Consider the following 19,976-nt stretch of genomic DNA (forward strand, 5'->3'; position numbering starts at 1 on the left):
GCATGCCCCATGTTGGAAACTGGAATGGAGGGTGGTAGCAGGAGCTGAGTGAACTTTCTTTTTTTTTTTTTTAAATTTTATTTTTGTTACAGATGTTTCTCCTTTTGAATTTGTACTTCTTAATCCTTTCACCTTTTCCACCCATTCCCCCAAACCCCCTCCCATCTGGCAACCAACAAAATGTTCTCTGTATCTATGAGAATGTTTCTGTTCTGCCTGTTCATTTTGTTTGTAGATTCCATCGTTGATAGATATGTATTTACTGCCCTTTTGTTTGTTCATATATTTTATCTTTTTCTTCAAAAAGACCCTTCAACATTCCATATAATAATGGTTTGGTGGTGATGAACTCCTTTAACTTTTTCTTGTCTGGGAAACTCTTTATATGGCCATCGATTCTAAATGACAGCTTTGCAGGATAGAGTAATCTTGGTTGTAGGTTCTTGCTTTTCATCACTCTGAATATTTCTTGCCACTCCCTTCTGGCCTGCAAAGTTTCTTTTGAGAAATCATTTGACAGTCTTATGGGAACTCCCTTGTAGGTAACTAACTGCGTTTCTCTTTCTGCTTTTAAGATTCTCTCTTTGTTTTGAACCTTTTGCATTTTGACGATGATGTGTCTTGGTGTGGGCCTCTTGGAGTTCATCTTGTTTGGGACTCTGTGCTTCCTGGACTTGTATGTCTGTACCCTTCACCAAGTTAGGGAAGTTTTCTGTCATTATTTTCCCAAATGGGTTTTCAATTTCTTATCCTCTCTCTTCTCCTTCTGGCACCTCTAAGATGGAAATGTTGGTACACTTGAAGTTGTCCCAGAGGCTCCTTACACTCTCCTCATTTTTTTGGATTCTTTTTTCTTTTTGCTGTTCTGATTGGGTGTTTTTTGCTTTCTTATATTCCAAATCGATGGTTTGCTTCTTGGCTTTACGTACTCTACTAATGAATCTGTGTAAATTATTCTTTATTTCAGTTAGTGCCTCCTTCATTTCTGACTGTGCATCCTTGGTTTCTGACTGGTCCTTTTTTATGCTCTTGAGGCCCTCATTAAGTTCGCTGAGGTTCTCACTAAGTTCATTGAGCATCCTTATAAGCAGTAGTTTGAACTCAGCATCTGTTAGGTTGCTTATCTCCATTTCGCTTAATTCTTTTCCTGGTGTTTTGTTCTGTTCTTTCATTTGGGACCTATTTCTTTGTCTCCTCATTTTGGCTATCTCCCTGTGTTTGTTTCTATGTATTACTTAAGGAGAGGTATCCGACTAGCTGAGACGAGATGCTGCTTGTTTGAAAGAATTTAGGAAAACCTGAAGCAGGATCCAAGACAGGCCAATTCTATGGTTAAGCAACTGGCAACAGCTTGGGTGGGCCTGAAAGTTGGGTGGGGCGGGGCCTCACGGAGTCACCAGGGCGGGGCTACCAGTGTGAGCCAGGTTGCTGGAGTCCCAGATATGGCTTCTGTCTGCCGCCCCAGGGAAGGGCTCACCAAAGGAACAAAGGCCTCTGACAGCACGTTTGTCTGGAGAAAGCCCCCTCTCCAGCCCTCGCTCCAGTGCCAAACAGCTCAGTTCTTCCCTGTATGTCTCTGGTGCCCCTCGAGCTGCCTCCCCTCCAAGCTCAGAGGGAGAGAGTCCGATAAGTCCGTGCGCGGGCCCTTTAAGGAGCTGCCTGGGGCTCCAGCCGCTTCAGCCTCCCTGAGCCTCAGTTCCCGCTGGTTTTTCCAGCCAGAAGTTATGGGGATTTTCTTCCTGGCACTGGAACCCTGAGCAGGGTACCTGGTGTGGGATGGGGACCCCTCAGTCCTCAGGGAGGACCTTCCCAGCTGAGGTGTCCTCCTGATTTTTATCCGCCACACGTGGGTGTGGGACCAGCCCGTCCCCTCCGGCCCTCCTACCAGTCTCGATGTGGCTGCTGTTTTAATTCCGTAGTTGTAGGACTTCCATTCAGCTCGATTTCAGGCGGTTTTGAATGATGGTGGTTCTGTAGTTTAGTTGTAGCTTTGATGTGGTTGTGGGAGGACACGATACCGCGTTTACCTACCCGCCATCTTGACCGGAAGTCCTGCATATATTCTTCCTGATTGGTGTTTCAGGCTTCTTAGGGTATATTCCTAGAAGTGGGATCACTGGGTCAAGTGGCAGTTCCATTTTTAACTTTTTGAGGTAACACCAAATTGTTCTCCAAAGTGGCTGCACCAGTCTGCATTCCCACCAGCAGTGCACTAGAGTCCCCTTTTCTCCACACCCTCGCCAACACTTGTTGTTTGATGATTTGTTGATGGCGGCCATTCTGACAGGTGTGAGGTGATACCTCATAGTTGTTTTAATTTGCATCTCTCTGATGATTAGAGATGTTGAGTATTTTTTCATATGTCTCCCGGCCATTTGTATGTCCTGTTTGGAGAAATGTCTATTCAGGTATTCTGCCCATTTTTTAATTGGATTGTTTGTGTTCCTATTGTTAACTTGTATGAGCACTCTGTATATTTTGGATATTAACCCCTTATCTGATGTATCATTGGCAAATATGTTCTCTCAGAAAGTAGGTTCCCTTTTCATTTTGATGCTGGTTTCTTTTTCTGTGCAGAAGCTTTTTAGTTTGATGTAGTCCCATTTATTAATTTTTTCCTTTGTTTCTCTTGCCCTAGGCGATGTATCAGTAAAAATTCCACTATGTATGATGTCTGAGGATTTTCTGCCCACATTTTCTTCTAGGATTTTTATAGTTTCACGCGTTACATTTAATCTTTTATCCATTGAATTTATGCTTGTGTACGGTGTAAGTTGGTGGTCTAGTTTTATTTTTTTGTGTGTACCAGTCCAATTATCTCAACACCATTTATTGAAAAGACTGTCTTTTCTCTATTGTATGCTCTTGTCACCTTTGTCGAGTATTAATTGCAAATACTGTGTTGGGTCAATTTCTGGGTTCTCTGTTTTGTTCCATTGATCTATATGCCCGTTTTGTGCCAGTACCGGGCTGTTTTGTTTACAATGGCTTTGTAGTTTAACCTGATATCTGGTACTGTGATCCCTCCCACTTTGTTCTTCTTTTTCAAGATTGCTATGGCTATTCGGAGTCTTATTTGGTTCCATATAAACTTTTGGAGTATATTTGTTTTAGATCTGTGAAATATGCCATTGGTACTTTAAAGGGATTGCATTAAATTTGTAGATTGCTTTGGGTAGTATGGACATTTTAATGATCTTATTCTTCAAATCCATAAACATAGTATATGTTTCCACTTTTTTTTTTTTTTTCATCCTCACCCGAGGACACTTTTCCATTTTTGTTCAGATAGAGCGAGAGGGAGAGAGAGGAAGAGAGAGAGAGAGAGAAACATCGACGTGAAGGGACACATCGAGTGGCTGCCACCCACACGACCAACCAGGGCCGGGGACAAACTGCAACCGAGGCACATGCCCTTAGCGGGAACCGAACCCAGGTCTCTCAGGACCGCAGGCCGACGCTCTAACCGCTGAGCCAAACCGGCCAGGGCTGTTTCCACTTTTTAATATCTTCTTTTGTCTTTTATCCTCACCCGAGGACATTTTTTTTTTTTTGCCTTTATCTTCAAGTAGAGCGGGAGGGAGAGAGGGAGGAAGAGAGAAAGAGAAACCGATGTGAGAGAGACACATCTACTGGCTGTCACCCACACAACCCCAACCAGGGCAGGGACAAACTGCAATTGCAGTACATGCCCTTAGCAGGAACTGAACCCAGGTCTCTCCAGTCTGCAGGCAGACTCTCCAACTGCTGAGCCAAGCCAGCCAGGGCTTTAATATCTTCTTCTATTTCTTTTTTTAATGCCCTGTAGTTTTCTGAGAACACGTCATTTGCCTCCTTCGTTAAGTTTATTGCTAGGTATCTTATTTTTTTGTTGTTGCAATGGTAAATGGGATTGTTTTTTTAGTTTCCCTTTCTGAGTGTTCACTATTGGTATATAAGTATGCTATCAATTTCTTTTTTCTTTTTTTTTAATTTTTTTTCTTTATTAATTTTAGAGAGAGAGGAAGGGAGAGGGAGAGAGAAAAAGAAATATCAATGAGAATGAACATCAACTGGCCATCTCCTGCATGCCCCCCACTGGGGACCTGGCCCACAACCTGGGCATGTGCCCTGACCAGGAATGGAACCGGTGACCTCTTGGTGCATGGGTTGATGTTCAACCACTGAGCCACACTAGCTGGGTGCTATCGATTTCTTGATGTTAATTTTGTATCCTACTACTTTACCAAATTCATTTATTAAATCTAGTAGATTTTTGATGGAGTCTTTAGGGTTTTCTATGTACTTTCACTTTCACTTCTTCCTTTCCAATTTAGATCCCTTTTATTTTTTCTTCTTGTCTAGTTGCTGTAGCTAAGACTTCCAGTATTATGTTAAATAAGGGTGGTATCTATCCCCGTCTTGTTCCTGTTCGTAAGGGAAATGCTTTTAGTTTTGCCCATTGAGTATGATGTTGGCTGTAGGTTTTTCATACATGGCCTTTATTATGTTGAGATATGATCTCCATTCCCACTTTGCTGAGCATTTTTATCAGAAATGGGTGTTGAAATTTGTCAAATACTTTTCAGTGTCTATTGATATGATCCTATGATTTTTAACTTTAATTTTGTTTATATGGTGTATCACATTTATTGATTTGTGAATAGTGTACCAACCTTGCATCCCTGGGAGTAATCCCACTCATGGTGAATAATTTTTTTAATGTATTGCTGGACACTATTTGCTAATATTTTGTTGAGGATTTTGGCATCTATGTTCATCAGGGATATTGGCCTATAGTTTTCTTTCTTTGTAGTGTCTTTATCTGGTTTTGGAATTGTGCTGGCCTCATAAAAAGAGCTTGGACATCTTCCTTCCTCTTGAATTTTTTGGAATAGTTTAAGGAAAATGGGTGTTAGTTCTTCTTTGAATGTTTGGTAAAACTTCTCTGTGAAGCTGTCCAGACGTGGGCTTTTGTTTGCTGGGAGTTTATTGATTACAGCTTCCATTTCCTTAGTTGTTATTGGTCTGTTTAAGTTTTCTGAGTCTTCCTGGTTCAGTTTTGGGAGACTGTGTGATTCTAGAAACTTGTCCATTTTGCCTAGGTTGTCCAATTTGTTGGTGTATAATTGTTCATAGTATTTTCTAACAATCCTTTGTATTTCCATGGTGTCAGTTGTTACTTTTCCTTTTTTGTTTCTGATTTTGTTTATTTGTGTCCTCACTCTTTGTTTCTTGGTGAGTCTGGCTAAAGGTTCATCAATCTTGATTATCTTTTCAAACCAGCTCTTTGTTTCATCAATCTCTTGAATTGTTTTTTATAGTCTCTATGTCATTTCTGCTCTGATCCTTCCTTTTTCTTTTCTTCTACTTACTCTGGGTTTTTCTTTTTGTTTACATTCTAGTTCTTTAAGTTGTAGGGTTAGATAGTCTATTAGAATTTTTTCTTGTTTCTTGAGGTAGGCCTGTAGTGCTGTGAACTTCCCTCTCAGGACTGCTTTTGCTGCATTTCATAGATTTTGTGTTATATGTTCATGTTCATTGATTTCCAGGAAATTTTTCATTTCTTCCTTGATCTTCTTAGTAACCCATTCATTGTTTAATAACATGTTATTTAGTCTCCATGTGTTTGAATGTTTTTGAGTATTTTTATTTTAATTGATTTCTAGTTTTATGCCATTGTGATCTGAGAAGATGCTTGATATGTTTTCAGTCTTCATGAACTTGTGGAGACTTAGTATGGGTCCGAAAATGTGGTCTATCTTTGAGAATGTCCCATGTGCACTTGAGAAGAATGTGTATTTTGAAGTTTTGGGGTGTAATTCTCTATAAATATCTATTAAATCCATCTGATCTAGTGCATCATTTGAGGTCTTGTTTCCTTATTAATTTTTTGTCTAGAGGATCTATCTAGTGATGTCAGTGGGATGTTGAAGTCCCCTGCTATGATTGAATAGCTGTTGATTTCTCCTTTGAAGTCCTCCAGAGTATTTTAATATATTTTGGTGTTCCTATATTGGGTGCATATATGTTTACCAAGGTTGTATCCTTCTGTTGGTATTATGTAGTAGCTTTCTTTGTCTCTTGTTAGGTCCTTCATTTTGAAATCTATTTTATCAGTATGAGTATTGCTACCCCAGCCTTTTTTTTTTTCATTTCCACTTCCTTGGAAAATTTTTTTCCATTCCTTCACTCTCAACCTGTGTGAGTATTTTTTGTGTGAGGTGGATCTCTTGTAAACAACATATATATGAATCATGCTTTCTTATCCATTCAGCTACTCTGTGTCTTTTGATCAGAGCATTTAATCCATTTACATTTAAGGTTATTATTGATATATACTTATTTATTGCCATTTTATTTACCATGGCTTTTTTTTCTCTATATATTTGTTCTGCTTATTACAGCAGTCCTCTTAACATTTCTTGCAGTGCTGGTTTTGTGCTAATATATTCCCTTAGCCATTTTTGTCCGGGAAGCTCTTTATTTCACTTTCTGTTTTGAATGATAGCTCTGCTGGATAGAGTAGTCTTGGATTCAGAATCTTGTTTTTCATTAACTTGAATACTTCATGCCATTCCCTTCTGGCCTGTAGTGTTTCTGTTGAGAAATCAACTGATAGCCTTATAGGGAATCCTCTGTAAGTAACCTGTTGCTTTTCTCTTATTGCCTTTAAGATTTTCTCTTTGTCTTTAATTTTTGGCCTTTCACTGTGATGTGTCTTGGTGTGGACCTCTTTGGGTTATTCTTGCTTGGGGCTCTCTGTGCATTCTGAACTTGTATGTCTTTTTCCTTCACCAAGTTAGGGAAATTTTTGGCTACTATTTCTTCAAATAGATTCTCTAACCCTTGTTTATTTTATTCTTTTTCTGGTACTCCTATGATGCACATGTTATGTTTCATATGGTCCCACAGCTCTCTTAAGCTGTCCTCCTGGTTTTTAATTGCTGGTTTTATTTTGGTTCTCTGATTGAGTGATTTTTTTTTCTACCCTGTCTTCTAGTTCGCTGATCTGATCCTTGGCTTCCTCTAATTTGCTGGTTATTCCTTACAATGTGTTCTTTATTTCTGCTATGTCATTCTTTATTTCCACTTGGTGGTTTTTCATTTCCAATTGGTTGATTTTCATTGTTTCAATATCTTTACTCATGCTGTTGAGCTTCCTCATAATCATTACTCTGAACTCTACATCTGATAACTTGCTTATCTCCATTTCATTTAGCCCTTCTTTTGTAGAATTCTCTTGTTCTTTCATTTGGGATTTGTTTCTTTGTTTCACCATTTTGGCTGTCTCAGCAGGGTTTGGAGCCTGCCAAAATTTCCCTGTATTAGTGTTCCACAGATTGTGGCTCCCTCTGCTGGGTTTGGATGAGTATGGAAGGGACCATGTTGAGCTCTAATGTCTAGTCTTACTTTTCTGGGTAGAGTCGTAGGCCAGGCAAAGATTTAGTTATCCCATAACCTTTGCCTGTAGGGTGACTATTAGTCTTAGTTACTTAGTGAGCCTCAGGTTGTAGTCCTCAGCTGAATGAAAAATCCCTCAGGTGGGCAGGGTAAGAGGATGTCCAGCAGGTGGGGTAATTGCTTTCCCCTGGCTAAAACTGCTTTGAGAAGAAAATAGTCTCTGCAGCATGGGTTAATGACTCAGCACTGGGGCCCAGGCAGCTGCCTTCTCAGCTCTGACACCAGAGCCTCCAAATGCAGTGACCGATGACCATGAGCCGGGCCTGAGGGTCAGTGCACTCAGACTCATCTTCACCTGCAGGCTAGTTGGTAGTCTCTGGCAGTTAAGGAGACTCAGGTTGTGTTTCTACTGGCTGGGCCTTGGAGACAGGTTGAGGGGGTTAGCCCAGGACAAACTGCTGCCCTATGCTCCCCTGGTTGCAAGTCTGTGGGATGCCTTATAGTTTAGGAGATGCACACTTGTGGGGGATGAAGAGGGAGTAAACAAAGGCACAGATATACTCCCAGGAGGGAGAGTGTACTAATCCCCCCCCCCCCTTTTTTTTTCAGTTAATCCTCACTGCAGGATATTTTTTCCATTGATTGTTTTAGGTAGAGTAGAAGGTGGGTTGGGAGGGAGAGAGAGAAACATTGATGTGAGAGAGACACATTAATTGGTTGCCTCCTCCTGCATGACCCTGACTAGGGCTGGAGATTGAACCTGCAACCCAGGTACACACCCTTGACTGGGAATCAAACCCAAGACCCTTTGATCCTCATACCGACACTCTAACTGTTGAGCCAAACTGCCCAGGGCAGTTTCCCTTTCTGATATATAAAATGCATTGGAATATAAAAATGCAAATGATTTCTGGATATTTATTTTGTTTCCTGCTACTTTACTGAATTCATTCATCAGTTCTAGTAGTATATTGGTGGAATCTTTAGGATTCTGTATATATTGTATCATGTCATCTGCAAATAATGACAGTTTTATTTCTTCCTTTCCAATTTGGATACTTTTTACTTCTTATTCTTGTCTAATTGCTGTGACTAGTACTTCCAGTACTATTTTGAATATGAATGGTGAAAGCAGACATCCCTATCTTGTTCCTGATCTTAAGGGAAACACTTTTAGTTTTTGCCATTGAGTACGATGTGGGCAGTGGATTTGTCATATATGCCCTTTATTACGTTGAGGTACGTTTTGTTTATATTCTGTTTCACATTTACTGATTTGTAGATATTGTACCAACTTTGCATCCCTGGAATAAATCCCACTTGATCATGGTGTATGATCTTTTTAATGTATTTCTAGATCCAGTGTGCTAATATTTTGTTGAGGATATTAGCATCTATGTTCATCAAGGGTATTGACCTTTAATTTTCATTCTTTGAAGTGTCTTTATCTGGTTTTGGAATTAGGATAATACTGGTCTCATAAAATGAGCTGGGGAGTCACCCCTCATCTTGAATTTTTTTGAAATAGTTTGAGAAGGATAGGTGTTCATTCTTCTTTGAATGTTTGGTAAAATTCACCTGTGAATCCTTCAGCCCAGAACTTTGTTTGTTGAGATTTTTTATTTTTTATTATTGCTTCAGTTTCATTAGTTGTAATCTGTCTATTCAGATTTTCTTTCTTTCTTTTTTTTTTTTTATCCTCACCCGAGGACATTTTTTCATTTTTTGTTCACAGAGTGGGAGGGAGAAAGAGGAAGAGAGAGAGAGAGAAACATCGACATGAAAGGTACACATCGAGTGGCTGCCACCCACACGACCCAACCAGGGCCAGGGCCAAACTGCAACCGAGGTACGTGCCCTTAGCGGGAACTGAACCTGGATCTCTCTGGACCTCAGGCCAACACTCTAACTGCTGAGCCAAACTTGCCAGGGCATCCATTTGTTGTTTAGTAATATGTTATTTAGCCTCCATGTCTTTGTGTGTTTTCCAGTTTTTTCTTGTGATGATTTCTACTGTCATACCATTATAGTCAGAGAAAATGTTTGATATGATTTGAAGTCTTCTTATATTTATTGAGATTTGTTTTATGTCCTAACATGTGATCTATCCTTGAAAATGTTCCATGTGCAGTTAAAAAGAATGTATATTCTGTTGGTTTGGGATGAAATGCTCTGAAGACATTAATTAAATCCATCTGATATAGTGTGTCATTTAAGGCCACTGTTTCTTTGTTGAATTTCTGTCTGGGAGATCTAGCCATTGATGTCAGTGGGGTGTTTTAAAATCCTACAATGATTGTCTTACTGTCAATTGTCCCTTATGTCTATCAAGATTTGCTTTATATATTAAGGTGCTCCTATGTTGGGTGCATACATGTTTACAAGGGTTATATCCTCTTGTTGGATTGTAGTGTGCTTCTTTGTCTGTTTGTATGGCCTTTGTTTTAAAGTCTTTTTTGTGCAATATAAGTGTTGCTACCCCAGCTTTTTTTCCCTTTTTTTTTGCATTAAATATCTTTTTCTCTCTTTAGTTTTAGTCTGTGTGTATCTTTCACTCTAATGTAAGTCTCTGGTAGATAGCATACATATGGGTCTTGTTTTCATATCCATTCAGCTACCATATATCTTTTGATAGGAGCATTTACATTTAAAATGATTATTGATAGGTACGTAGTTATTGCCATTTTATTTTTTTAAACTATGTTTCTGTGTGTGTGTGTGTGTGTGTGTGTGTGTGTGTGTGTGTTTCTTTTTCTTCCTCTTAAAGAAGACCCTATAACATTTCTTGTAATACTGGTTTGGTTGTTAATGAACTCTTTTAGCTTTTTCTTGTCTGAGAAGCTCTTTATTTCTCCTTCAATTTTAAATGATACCCTTGCTGGGTAAAGTAGTCTTGGTTGTAGGTCCTTGTAAGTCCTTGCTTTTTATTACTTTGACTATTTGATGCCCATCCCTTTTGGCCTGAAACGTTTCTGTTGAGAAATCGGCTGACAGTCTTATGGGATCTACCTTGTAGGTAACTCTCTTTCTCTTGCTGCTTTGAAGATTCTCTGTTTGTCTTTAACATTTGCCATTTAAATAATGATGTGTCTTGGTGTGGGCCTCTTTGGGTTCATCTTGTTTGGGACTCTGTGCTTCCTGGACTTGTGTGTCTATTTCCTTCACCAAGTTAGGGAAGTTTTCTGTCATTATTTTCCCAAATGGGTTTTTAATTTCTTGCTCTCTCTCTTCTCCTTCTGGCACCCCCATGATGCGAATATTGGTATGCTTGAAGTTGTCCCAGAGGCTTCTTACACTATCCTCATTTTTTTGGATTCTTTTTTCTTTTGCTGTTCCAAGTGGGTGTGTTTTGCTTCCTTATATTTCAAATTTATGATTTGCTTCTTGGCTTCGTGTACTCTACTATTGCTTCCCTATAATTTTTTTTTTTAATTTCAGTTAGTGCATCCTTCATCTCTGACTGTTCCTTTTTTATGCTCTTGAGATCCTCACTAAGTTCCTTGAAGTTCTCACAAAGTACCTTGAAATTCTCACGAAGGTCATTGAGCATCCTTATAACTAGTGTTTTGAACTCTGCATCTGTTAGCTTGCTTATCTCCATTTTGTTTAGTTCTTTTCCTGGAGTTGTTTTTTGTTCTTTCATCTGGGACATGTTTCTTTGTCTCCTCATTTTGGCTGTCTCTCTATGTTTGATTCTATGTATTAGGTACAGTTGTTATGTCTCCTAGGTTTCCAGGATGGCCTATTATAGTAGGTGTCCTGTAGGGTCCAGTGGCACAGCCTCCCTCTCCACCCCAGCTGGGCCCACAAGGTGCACCCCTCATGTGAACTGTCCACTTTTCTGCTGTAATTGAGTTTTGATTGCTGTTGGCACGTTAATGGGAGAGATTTCCTCAGGCTGATCAGCTACAAGGATTGGGTGTGCCCACTATTGACCGCTGCCTACCTTGGAGGATCAGCTGTTCAGGGACCCCACACACAAAGCAAGACTTACTTCAGCAGGGCTCTGGAACCCACTGAGTTCACTCCTTGAGTATGTCACTTGAGGTGGTTGGGTGGTAGTGCTTTGATGTGGTCTGAAGCTCTCCACTGGGTGTGCTGGCTCTGGGGCCAGGTCAGCCACTGCCCCGGGGCAGTGTTCTACCCTGGGGCACCAGGCATAAGCTGCAAAGCTATCTACAGATGGCTACTTCTTGTGCTGGGTTTGGAGGTGCCCAGGCAAAGCCAAGTTGTGAGCCAAGGCTGGCTGCTTCTAATGCCAGGCCTGAAGCCACTTAGTGAGAGGTATAGGGCTCGCTGAGACCAGATGCTGCTTGTTTGAGAGAATTTAGGAGACTCCGAAGCAGGATCCAAGACAGGAAATCCTATGTTAAAACCACTGGCAACAGCTTGGGTGGGCCCGAAAGTTGGGTGGGGCAGAGCCTCAGGGAATCACCAGGGTGGGGCAACCAGTGTGAGCCAGGTTGCTGGAGTCCCAGATATGGCGCCCTGTCTGCCAGCCTCGTGGGGGAAGGGCTCACCAAAGCAGCAAGGGCCTCTACCAGCACCTCTGTCTGGTAGAAAGCTGCCTCTCCAGCTCTTGCCCTGATGCCAAACAACTCAGTTCTTCACTGTATGTCTCTTGTGCCTTTCAAGCTGCCTCCCCAGTGCTGGAGCCCAGAGGGAGTAAGTCTGAGTAAGTCCGTGTGCGGGCCCTTTAAGAGGAACTGTCTGGGGCTCCAGCAGCCTCAGCCTCCCTCAGCCTCAGTTCCCGCTGGTTTTTCCACCCAGAAGTTATGGGGATTCTCTTCCTGTCACTGGAACCCTGGGCTGGGTGTCTGGTGTGGAAAGGGGAGCCCTCAGTCCTCAGGGAGGACCTTCCCAGCCCAGGTGTCCTCCTGATTTTTATCTGCCACACGTGGGTGTGGGACCAGCCTGTCCACCTCCGCACCTCCTACCAGTCTCCACATGGCTTCTTTTTTAATTTCGTAGTTGTAGGACTTCCATTCAGCTTGATTTCAGGTGGTTCTGAATGATCCAGCTTGGTTTTCTTATTTTTAAATTAATCAAACCATAAGCAGGTGTTGGTCAGACTTCCTGATCCACGTGAGCTGATGGGCGTGAGCACACCAAGTCGACAGATGCTCCAGAAAGGCCCAAAGCAGAGTCCTCCCCACACTCTCATGGGTAGATGTGAGATTTCTTTGGCCTTTTTGCAATGTTGAGAATAGTCCACTGAGCTCTACTTGCTTTGCTGATGGACCCAGGAAAGTCCCTTGGTTACATAATGAGAGAACTCCTCAGATGTCCTGGTTGGGGACAGAACTCTCCCTTTAATTAATGTGTAGGAGGAAGCCCGACCAGCTGCAGCTCCAGCAGCCGTCTTCCCAGGTCCAAACTAAAAACGTTTTTAAAAACATTTCATTGCTTTTGCAGTTAGGAGGAGAGCCAAAAATTGGGATTTCCCCCCCTTTCTCCTGTGAGAGGAACTTACACATTATCGATCGTAAACTATTTTAAAATACAAATGCTTTGCCTCTACAGTGTGTTTCTCTTAGAGGAAGGATGGAATGAATGTCTAAATAGTGAGGATCAAATACATTGTTCCTCTTGAATTTGTTTTACTAAAGTTCCTGTCCTTACTCTTTGAGGTCTTGCTTTGACTCTTTTCCCCCAAATCTCCCTAAGTGTTTGCTCCCAGTGGAGATGCTTATCCTGTTTCCTTAGTCACTTAGCAGCAAGGTACATAGTTTTAGGCCCTTAATGCTTTCTCCTTCCAACAGTGCCAGATGCCTGACATCCCCGGCTGAGGACCATTTCCAGAGGAATGTCAGGCTCCAGCTCAGACCTAGGGATTTGTGCCAGAAGGATAATTGCAGGCCCTGTCTTTGAAGTGCCTGTCGGAATGGGGTATCGGTTCCTTTATGCCTGGGGCCTGGAGCTGCTAGCCAGGTGCGGGTGCCTTTCACCTTGGGGAGGAGCCTGCCTTCCGTCTTTACCCGAAGCTGTTTTTAAGCCCCAAGACTGGAATACAGAAATGCTAGACATTCTGAGTCCCTTCTGGGCGGCCCTGAGCAGGTTACTGGGGCTCTCTAGAATTTCTATTTTCCTATCACAAAATAGTGGGAATAATTACATACCAGAAAGAAAAAAAAAAAAAGATCAGGAAGAGTTTGGACGACAGTAGTATGATGATGGGTAAGCTAGTTCTTGTACCTGCAGTGGTCTCTGGATAGTACTGAATAAAGATACAATCTGGGGCCTCTTGAAAAGAAATCTGAAAAAAACTCTTGAAAAATGAGTCCCTCCTCAGTCGGTGTCAGTAGTTGTGGCCTAGGAAAGTGTTCTGCAGCGGGCTCGGGCTCTTACCCTGCCATTTGCCACCCGGGCCTGCTGCCAGGGTGCTTTGACATAGTGCATCAGCGTGCTTTCATCGGAAAGCACTTCATAAGCCGCTTTCTGGTCTATTCTTGCTACCACATTTTGTTTTGGGATAACCCAAGTTCAAATCCAGTCCATATTGTTGTGGTTCAATGACTTCTGGGGTAGATTTGATTTCCAACCCAAATCAATCACCCCTGTAAGTGGACCCACTGACCTGCTCTTCCATTGCACGGACCTCGCCCCTTTCCCCCCACTGTCACCGCCTCTCCCAGGGGCATCTAATATGATGTGGTCTGTGGTGAGACCCCCAGTGACTCTATGGAGTTAATGACCATTGACTTCTCAGGAGGTGTGGCAGGTTCTGGAGGCTGTGGCTGACCGGGGCCTGCCAGCAGTTCCTGCTACAGGCTTGTAATTCGACTGGATTCTGTTTTGACTTGTGCTCCACATCGTACGAAAGCTGAGCACCTTTTACTGGTTTTTATTTGTTTGTTTGAGATAAGATAGAAATATCTGTTTCTTTTTCCTGACACATTAATATGACAAATTTCAAGTATTAAGAAATGGATAGCCCTGGCCGGTTTGGCTCAGCGGTTAGAGGGTCGGCCTGCGGTCCAGAGAGACCCGGGTTCGGTTCCCGCTAAGGGCACGTACCTCGGTTGCAGTTTGTCCCCGGCCCTGGTTGGGTCATGCAGGAGGCAGCCACTCGATGTGTCCCTTTCGCATTGATGTTTCTCTCTCTCATCCTCTCTTTCTCTCCCACTCTATCTGAACAAAAAACTAAAAATTGTCCTTGGGCGAGGATAAAAAAAAAGAAATAGATAAAGTGTGAAATGCCAGTGCTTTGTGCCACCCTCATGGAGGGTCAGGCTGCTGTGAGCCTCGCCAGCATGTTTCTTCCTGGTGCTCCTCTGTTTGATGTCCATCCGAGCCACCGAGGCTCCTGGAAAGGTCTGTGCCTACAACTGAAAAGCCCTGCCACCTTCCCCATCAGCCCCTTCTATGCTGGGCCTGTGGCCACTCGAGCCGCCTGCTTGGCATCTTCTCTCAGGGACTCTCCTTATGTCCTTCTTTCTCCCCCCCCAGGCTGTGTATAAGATGGCAGATGTAGCCTGCAAGTGCCACGGCGTCTCTGGGTCCTGCAGCCTCAAGACCTGCTGGCTCCAGCTGGCTGAGTTCCGCAAGGTGGGGGACCAGCTGAAGGAGAAGTACGACAGCGCGGCCGCCATGCGCATCACCCGCAAAGGCAAGCTGGAGCTGGTCAACAGCCGCTTCAACCAGCCCACCCCCGAGGACCTGGTGTACGTGGACCCCAGCCCCGACTACTGCGTGCGCAACGAGACCACGGGCTCCCTGGGCACGCAGGGCCGCCTGTGCAACAAGACGTCCGAGGGCATGGACGGCTGCGAGCTCATGTGCTGCGGCCGCGGCTACGACCAGTTCAAGAGCGTCCAGGTGGAGCGCTGCCACTGCAAGTTCCACTGGTGCTGCTACGTCAAGTGCAGGAAGTGCACCGAGGTCGTGGACCAGCACGTCTGCAAGTAGCGGGCCGCTCCCCGGCCGCCTCTCCACTCTGCCTCACAGAAGATTATATTTTATAAATCTATATAAATATATTTTATATTTGTATAAATGAACGGATGGATGATAAATAATTAAAAGACGAACGTGGAAAGGAAAAGCTTATTTAAGAGACGCTAGAGATCTTTGAGGATTGGACTTGGCTGGTTCTCCACTCCCAGGGGGTGGGAGAAAGGTGTTTCCCCTCCTCCAGTGGGGACTCTCAGGACGTAGGGACTTGGGAATATTCGCTGTCTGTCCACCATGGCCTTGAGGAGAGAGGTGGTCAGATGGAGAAGATGATTTTGTCTGGAAGTCTGGACTTTGTGCTGGGTCCATGACTGCCCTGTCGTCCCAGCCTTTGGGCCAAGAGACCCCGTGGAAGGAGGCGGGAACTCCGCTGAACCCTGCAGTCTTCAGGGTCTCGCTCAGAATGCTGGGTTCTGCGAGGGGGCCGGTGCCTTCCTACCTTTTCATTTGTGTGAGTGGTTGCAGAAATGCGGAGTGGTCTGATGTCATCTCTGACCCATGATTACAGAGGGACGCGCACGTCCCCGGGCCCATCTTTCCAGTGAGAATTACTCTTCCTCCACAGTTCACTAGCTCCTGCCGCAAGGTCCCTGCGCCAGGAGGAAAGGGGGCCCTTTGGCCTGACATGCTAGGGACGACATGGACACGGACTGAATGTTGGGGCCTGAGCTGCGGAAAGCTGGGCGCGTAACTGGACTGAGTGAACGTTGCACTGTGCTTCCCCCCCCCCAGGGAGAGGAACCTTGTGATGCTGCTGCTGTCACTTCCTCCGTCAGCGGAGGCCTCATGAACGACAGGATGTGTAGCTAGGTCAGGCTCGGCTGGCCTGGCACGGTCTCTTCATCTCTGCCCCAGTTGCACAGTTGATCTGACATTAAACACCCTTCATTGAAGTTTCTCTCCCTTTCCTTATTTGGACACACGATTATCTTTCACGAGTCTCCTTTTATTCTTGACCTAATCCTTAGAGCCCTGCTACATGGCACACATATGGAAGAGGGTAAGGAAACCGAGACCTGTCCGAGCTCTAGTTTGGTGATCAGGAACAGGGACAGGAGAATGTTATGAGAATGAAATAAGGTAATGCATGTACGTGCTGTCTCCAAGGGCTAATGCAGAGTTATATACTCAATAAATGGTAGCTATTCATATTACAATTATGAACCAAAGAACTCAGAGATCTAAGTTTAAACCTCACATTTGCCTTCTCTTTCCCTTTGTCCTCCATTTCTGCGTTTACCCCTGGTTTGATGGCTGGGTCCTTGGAAAGCACAGGCGATGGGGATGCTCTGCAGGATTCTCGCGATCGCCAACGCCAGGTTGGACTCCAGTACTGGGGCCAGGAGAGAGTGAGGCAGAGCTCGGGGGCCCAGGAAGGGAGTTGTTATATCCTAGAAAAAGGAGGAAGGAGTTTCTGGGAGACGTTGATCCTGGTCACTGGAGTGACCAGCCTTCAGGTGATCCAGCAACCACATCAAGACGCCAGTTTTATTCTAGAAAAGTTTATTTCTGGGAAAATAATGGAATTATAGGATTAACTTGCGTTATAATGAACGAATAATACTGCAAAACAATCTAAAAAATATTCTGCCTGAGGGTGACCATGCCTATATATACTATTTTTGTATCTTTAGTATCTAAAGAGGAAACTTGCTCTGGCCGGTGTGGCTCAGTTGTTTGAGCGTTGGCCTGTGCACCTAAAGGTCTCCAGTTCAATTCCCCGTCAGGGTACATGCCCAGGTTGTGGGTTTGGTCCCCGGTCAGGGTGCACATGGGAGGCAACCAACTGGTGTTTCTCTCCCACATTGATTTCTCTCCCTCTCTCTCAAAAAAAAAAAAAAAAAAAAGGAACCTTCTGACTTGACATCGGAGACCATCAGATCCAAGATTATTTCCCAGTAACTGTTCTTCCCACTGTTACTCAGACTCCTTTGGTCAACATTTTCAAGATGAGTAGTCCATGGAAGAGAGTGATTGAGGTCAGCTGGCCTACACACCATGTCCTTGACTTCCTAAGCTGGTATTTCACCAAATAAACTAACTGGCCACACAGACCAACAGTGATGATAGGGGTTTGAAACACTGACTGGCATTATAGTCCTTGACCACATCACGTGGAGGGCACGGAGTTACTTTGTATCAGGTAATTAGTTGAGAGTGGCTTGTCCACACTCCTAACAAGTGACTTCTATGTTTGGGTCATCCCTACTATATGTTGAGGTCTTCCTATGACAAAGGGATGGAGTAAATTTTTATTTTTATTTTTTGTTAATCCTCACCAGAGGATATTTTTTCCATTGATTTTTAAAGAGGGTGGAAGGGGGGTGGGGGAGGTTGCCTCCCACATGTGCCTGACCCTGGCTGTGGATCAAACCTGCAATCCAGGTAATTGAACCCATGATCCTTTAGTTTTGATGATCTAACCACTGAGCAAAACCTGCCAGGGCAGGGATGGAGTGAATTTTGAATGTTTCTTTCTGACGTGAGGAGCAAGTCTTATGTTCAAATACCAATGTGATTGTTGCATCTCCTGACAACCAGGGTTAGGAAATACTTAATTTTCGAAATAGGTTGGGATGAAGTTATAGTTATTGTCACATGCTTGTTAAATCCCAATGAATTGGGCCCTGGCCGGTTTGGCTCAGCGGTTAGAGTGTCAGCCTGCAGACCAAAGAGTCCCGGTTTTGATTCCGGCCAAGGGCACATACCTCAATTGCTGTTCATCCCCGACCCTGGTTGGAATCATTCGGGAGGCAATCAATCGATGTGTCTGTCTCCTATCGATGTTTCTCTCTCTCTCCCTCCCACTCTATCTGAAGATAAATGTAAAAATACCCTCGGATGAGAATTAAAAAAACAAAAAAATCCCAGTGAATTGGCAATTGTCTGTGAAGTGACCAGTAATGCCATAGGAATGTGGCTGGAGAATATGGAGACCAACCTGAAAAAAAAAAAATGAGCTTCTGCCCTGGCCAGTTTGGCTCAGCTGTTAGAGTGTCAGCCCGCGGACCAGAGAGTCCTGGGTTCGGTTCCCACTAACGGCACGTACCTCGGTTGCAGTTTGTCCCTGGCCCCGGTTGAGATCGTGTGGGTGGCAACCAGTCTGATGTGTCTCTTTCACATCAATGTTTCTCTCCCTCTCTCCCTCCCGCTCTATCTGAAGGTAAATGCAAAAATGTCCTCTGATAAGGATTAAAAAAAAACCAAAAAGCCAGCTTCTGCTCCAAACCATGGAATGTTAGAGCAGGAAGAGAACATGTCAGTCAGATTCCAGCTCCTGAGTTTCTAGATAAGGACCTCCAAATCTTGAGCAGGTCCCAAACCTTAGGATGATATAAAAATGCAGAGCCCAGCCCAGTTGGTGTGGCTCAGTAGATTGAGCGTTGTCCCATGGACTGAGATGTCCCGGTATGATTCCTGGTCAGGGCACATGCCCAGGTTGCAGGCTCGATCCCCAGTGGGGGTTGCGGAGGAGGTGGCCGATTAATGTTTTCTCTCATATTGATGTTTCTATCTCTCTCTCCCTTACTCTCTCTCTTTCAAAAAAAAAATCAATAAAAACATTTTAAATGCAGAGTCCCAGGCCTTCAACACCAGAACTGTTTATTCAGTTGGTCTGGGGTGGAACAGGGCCTGCTGTCTGCTTCTTTAACAAGGAGCTGAGACAACATGCTGGTGGCTCAAAGACTGCACTAGACTTACTGTCATTAGAGCTGGCCCAGGATCAGCCAGGAGAGAGGCTGTCGGGTCCTGATTCCCAACCCACCGACCCACCCTAGTACTTGACATGCATTGTTGTTAACATTAGTCTGGCGGAAAGATCATTGCATTGGATGTACTGCCTGGACCAAGCAGTCCTGGACATTCCGGGGAGCCTTTGTGATAAGCAGGGAAAGGACCCCTGGCACAGAGCTAAGGACTTGCCTGGGAAGTTCCACCTCCGTCATCTGCCTGGGGCTGGTAGGGGGAGCCTATAGATCCATCAGAAATGTAAGGCAGCCCTGGCCGGTTTGGCTTAACAGTTGGAGTGTTGGCCTGCGGTCTGAGGCCCAGGTTCAGTTCCCGCCAAGGGCACGTACCTCGGTTGCAGTTTGTCCCCGGCCCTGGTTGAGTCGTGCATGTGGCAGCCACTCGATATGTCCCTTTCACATGGATGCTTCTCTCTCTCTCTCCCTCCCACTCTATCTGAACAAAAAATGGAAAAATGGCCCTGACCGGTTTGGCTCAGCGATTAGAGCATCGGCCTGCAGTCCAGAGAGACCCGGGTTCGGTTCCCGCTAAGGGCACGTACCTCGGTTGCAGTTTGTCCCCGGCCCTGGTTGGGTCGTGTGGGTGGCAACCACTCGATGTGTCCCTTTCACATCGATGTTTCTCTCTCTCTCTCTCTCTCTCCCCCCCTCCCTCCCACTCTATCTGAACAAAAAATGAAAAAATGTCCGCGGGTGAGGATAAAAAAAAAAAAGTAAGGCAATATTTGCATGGCTATTTGTCTGCATGTCTTCACCTTGTCTTCAAGATAGAATTAGGAAAAAGGTGTACCTGACTGTCTTCATCTAAAAGCAGATGGGAAGGCAGTCACAGCCAGAGTGAAGGTCAAGGCAGGCCTCTGTTCATAAAGGCATTCCGATGAAAGCCTCAAG

The 19,976-nt window shown here is 44.2% G+C and overlaps 1 protein-coding gene across 1 annotated transcript in view; it reads left to right on the top strand.

Annotated features, from left to right (window-relative positions):
- Positions 1-16,240, top strand: part of WNT5B (Wnt family member 5B) — a 28,818-nt gene extending 12,578 nt beyond the window's left edge. Inside the window, exon 4 of the mRNA XM_036252056.1 lies at positions 14,833-16,240. Coding sequence (XP_036107949.1) covers positions 14,833-15,291 — 459 coding nt within the window. The 3' untranslated portion in view covers positions 15,292-16,240. The remainder of the gene's footprint in view (positions 1-14,832) is intronic.
- Positions 16,241-19,976: the final 3,736 nt, after the last annotated feature.

Source organism: Molossus molossus, unplaced genomic scaffold (genome assembly GCF_014108415.1).
Source record: "Molossus molossus isolate mMolMol1 unplaced genomic scaffold, mMolMol1.p scaffold_m16_p_10, whole genome shotgun sequence".
Lineage (NCBI taxonomy): Eukaryota > Metazoa > Chordata > Mammalia > Chiroptera > Molossidae > Molossus > Molossus molossus.